The 4,484-nt window shown below is 31.6% G+C and overlaps 1 protein-coding gene across 1 annotated transcript in view; it reads right to left on the bottom strand.

Moving 5' to 3' along the window:
• LOC106462430 (bestrophin-4-like) overlaps positions 1-4,484 on the bottom strand; it is a 72,679-nt gene that overhangs the window by 1,140 nt on the left and 67,055 nt on the right. Inside the window, exon 10 of the mRNA XM_013922355.2 lies at positions 1,769-1,930. Coding sequence (XP_013777809.1) covers positions 1,769-1,930 — 162 coding nt within the window. The remainder of the gene's footprint in view (positions 1-1,768; positions 1,931-4,484) is intronic.

The following is a 4,484-nucleotide window of genomic DNA, read 5'->3' as shown; positions in this document are numbered from 1 at the left end:
TGTGTCAGTTTCACTGATACAATGCAGAAACAGATATGTTATCTTATGTGCAGTTAAATGACATTCCTCTGTTAATACCATCCTCTAGTTCATCATCACTGTTGAGTACATTATGTTGTGTCAGTTTCACTGATACAATGCAGAAACAGATATGTTATCTTATGTGCAGTTAAATGACATTCCTCTGTTAATACCATCCTCTAGTTCATCATCACTGTTGAGTACATTATGTTGTGTCAGTTTCACTGATACAATGCAGAAACAGATATGTTATCTTATGTGCAGTTAAATGACATTCCTCTGTTAATACCATCCTCTAGTTCATCATCACTGTTGAGTACATTATGTTGTGTCAGTTTTGTTTCTATATTGTTTAGAGGCATAGCATCCACACATTTCAGTGCAAGGTAAATTATTATTGTGGCACATGGAAATTTTCTGGCATGCATTTCTTCCAATACAAATACAGATCTTGAGCTGCTGCAGCTCAGAGGTCATAGGTTCAACATGACGGCTACAGAGACAGTGTATATTTTCTACCCATGATCTAATGCTGAACCAAGGGCTTGGTAGGGGATATGTGAAGACATTGACCCTTCTGTCTGCCATGTAGACCTCTCTTAATGTTGCTAAAAGCTGTCTTGACATGGTGGTAACTGTGAAATGATGGAAATTTTCATAGACAATCTAATTTTCAGTTTGTTCAGATCTCTATTAATTTCTATATCTTTCATATCGTACAGATTTGCTACTAATTTTCTTGCTGCTATTGTGGCTCCTGCCTTGTTATTACTTCAAAGACTCTCTAAGTCAGCATAATCTAACTTTTCTTATAGTTTTCTTCCCAATGTGACACAGTATATGTGTGGTATCACATTTAGAAAATTTATGTGCAGCGGGCATCTTTTTGGAGATTTCATATCCTGGGATATATCGACGCATATTTATGCTTGTTGTTGTTGTAGTTTATTTTTGGATTTATAGTTCTTTTGGGATAATCATTTGTGAAAAGTAGTACAAAACCAACATAAAAACACCAGTATTGGGATCTAATGATAATTCGTTTCTTTATGCTACCAGTTGAGAAACCTTTGTCTGCATACATAATATGTAGAATCATTCTAGTGTTTGCTTCATCTTGATCTGGGACAGATTGCAATCTATCATGATCAACTGCATCTGCAAGACAGACAATCAAATACACATTTTTGAAGGATTATTCATGATTTTGCTGTTATAGATGTTCAGTTAGGTTTTTACCATAGAGATCATCTAAGTCGTGTATGTTGTCAGTGGCATTGATCCTTTCAATGGTCTGGTATATTTTTCTTGACCAGTAGCTACAGCATTTCTTATACTCCTTCGCTTCATATTTAACAGAAATGTTCTCATATCTGTCAAACACTTCCACTAGTTTGTTGAAAAACCTGAATCATAACAGAAGATAATGCAGGAAATTCTGGGCAGCTTACCAAATATGTGGTATTTGTTTCCATCAATTGACTGAATGACTCGTATGGCTTCTGTAATATATGCATTTAACCCTTGCCAAATAGAGTGATATCTGTAAACTTGAAAACCAAATCCTAATACATAGACCAAGGCCAATGTTTGAGGCTTTCTACATTGTGTCATCATCATGGAAGAGTGACAATGGTATAGAACTAACTGGATGGCTGAATACTGTTTTTACGGTCACATCCTCCTGACATTCTCTGAGCACTAATGCCCGTCTCAAGACAAGATCTGGGCTGATGCTCATCTTTACTGTAAGTCATTTGTTTGGTATTTTTGTCTTCCCTGAATGTCTGCAACTTTCAGAGCTCCACATATGGAAATGTCTGCATAAAATGTTTTGTCACAGTCCACTGGCAAACAGTGGTCTAGAAAGTGCTCCAGCAAGTGATGCTTTCGGGAAGGATGACTACATCTGAGGGGAAATTGAAATATCTTCCAAATTCATGTAAAAAAATAAAAAATAAAGGATTTAGAACCCCTCTGTGGCATACTCAAAAACATTTGAAAGTATGTTTAAAGTATTGTTTAAAGATAGGGATAAAGAGTGTTGATGGAAGATTTAGTAAGGCATTAACATTGTATTTTCCATTGTTTAGTACACTTAATATGTTACGTGTATTTGAAGTTATCTGTCGACGAGTAAAAGGAGGTAACTCGAAATTGGACTACTTAACTAAATAACAGGATAATACAAGGAATTTTTTTATTATTTAAGTAAGGAACTCCCGTTAATTAGCAATATAAGTAATTAGTTGTTATCTTAATTACTATAGCTAATTAACTAGTGTTTCCATAATGGTATTTAAAGTTTAATGATTACATGTTAGACTTAATGCAATAGTCAACGTAATTTATACTATAAAGCGGTATTGTGTCTGTATGTTTGTTTGTTTGTCTATGACGAAAACTTCCAGCTTCCCGAACTCTGATCACCAAGAACTGTCTCATTCAGAAGTGTCTACATTAAAATACATTCCTAATGTCAACATAAACTCTTGAATTAATGATTTGTGTATATAGCTCACTATCAGTGGGGTCCATATATTGCATCGTATTGAGTGATTTGATGTTTCTTCCTGTAACAACACTCAGGGTAAAGACATGACTAAAACAAATGGATAAAATATCTGATTTCCTAAATAAAATACCTAAGGTTCCTTGGCAATAATTAGTGGGGTTTATTGCAATGTTGATTGTATGTTTGTTTACATTTTATTTGTGTGACTTTATTTGTTATTATAAACCTCGTAACCGAGAAAAGTAGGAACCCATAAATAATTTGGTGTTTAAATAATTGAGAAAAATGTCTTCACAAACCTAATGGGGTTTTCATATCCCATTTGTTTGTAGGGTTAAAGCACAACTATACATTTTTAATTAAACCCACGACTGATGTTATATGGCCTAAGAGGGTGATATTATAGCTTAGTAATATGGTAATATAAGAAAACAATACATTTAGAGCTTTTATTTGGACTAGTGAAAAAAATCAGTAACTCTTAAAATAATGTTTGTTATTTTTCTTTTAATTATATTTTTGAAAAAAACATGTTTAAACCGTACCTGGAATTCTGAAGCTAAGGACTACTTAAAAGTAGGGGAAACAGGGCATCTACTAAATAATTTTATTTTAGGCTCAGTAAAGCCATTTTCATGCCTTATTTAATCTTTACAGATAAATGGGTGCACTGTATATATAAAGCTTTTGATTTTATCCTGAAATAATAAAAGGCGTAATTGATGTTCTATTATACACAGAAATTGAAACAAATTAGATACAAAGTTCAGTATGTTTATTAAATATTTAATAACGAAACTTACTAATTACGTTATACCACGTAATGATACTTGAATGCGCCTTTTTGTGTTGTAACTAAAAGACAGGTTGAAATAAATCCAATTCGTTAATTGTCCTGTAATCATTTATCAGAATTTATTTAAATATATAAAAGAATTATACATATTATTGTTAAATTCGAGCTACATTAATTAAATTGCAATAATACAAACTATTTATATTCCAAAATAATTTAAAGATCTAAACAGGCATATTATATAAAATATTTCGTAATTTAATCGTATCTTATTTTGTATCTTTTTTAGACTCCCTCTCAGTGGTTCAGCGGAAAGTCTGAAAGCTTATAATGCTAAAAACTTGGTTTGGATAACCCACTGTCTAGCCTTGTGTTTAATAAACAAATTCCTGTTTAGTTTAACTAGTAATATAACAAATATGATATTGATTTATGAAATTATAATTAGTGGTAAACTAACGTATTAAAATTAGAGGTCTTTCAAACCAACATAGTGAAATCTATGCTACAATAATAAAAAAATCGTCGGTTCAAACAGAAAGACCACTTTGATGCAAAACCAAAGTTACCTATTCCTCGAGTACACAAATTATTAAAATCGATTATTAAAAACATTTATACAGAAAAAAAATTACTCTTAATTTTGATTTATTAGCCTTAAAAATTACCACTCCATCTCAATTTTTTTCTGATTGAACTGAGATATGTTTCGACATTAAAAACAGTAAAAGGGTCAGAAGAGAAAAATTTTGCTTTATTATTATATACAAGTGGGATAAAATAAAATATAAATGCTGGATAAACATAAACTGTTAATAATTTATAGTTTAACCAACTCATAAACAATTTAATATTATAAGCACAACATAATATATATAAGAGTGAATCAGTTAATTACCTTGGTTTTAAATGGAGCATTGCTGTCTAATCTGGCTCTTACGTGAAACTATTGTGGTTTCTGAGAGCATCCTCTTTTATGGTAGAAACAATGTACCATTAACTCTACAGTTGTAATGCTGTTGCATTTATATTTTTAAGTATTTATAGCGGCCCATAACATTATTTGTACAGTTACGATTTTAATTTCCCAATTGAATTTCATGTAATATGCGTTCATCTTTAATTTTCTTTAAATCGACTATTTTCAGTTTG

Source organism: Limulus polyphemus, unplaced genomic scaffold (assembly GCF_000517525.1).
Source record: "Limulus polyphemus unplaced genomic scaffold, Limulus_polyphemus-2.1.2 Scaffold1165, whole genome shotgun sequence".
NCBI lineage: Eukaryota > Metazoa > Arthropoda > Merostomata > Xiphosura > Limulidae > Limulus > Limulus polyphemus.
The sequence above is the reverse complement of the archived record's forward strand: the minus strand, read 5'-3'. Positions and strand labels throughout refer to the sequence as shown.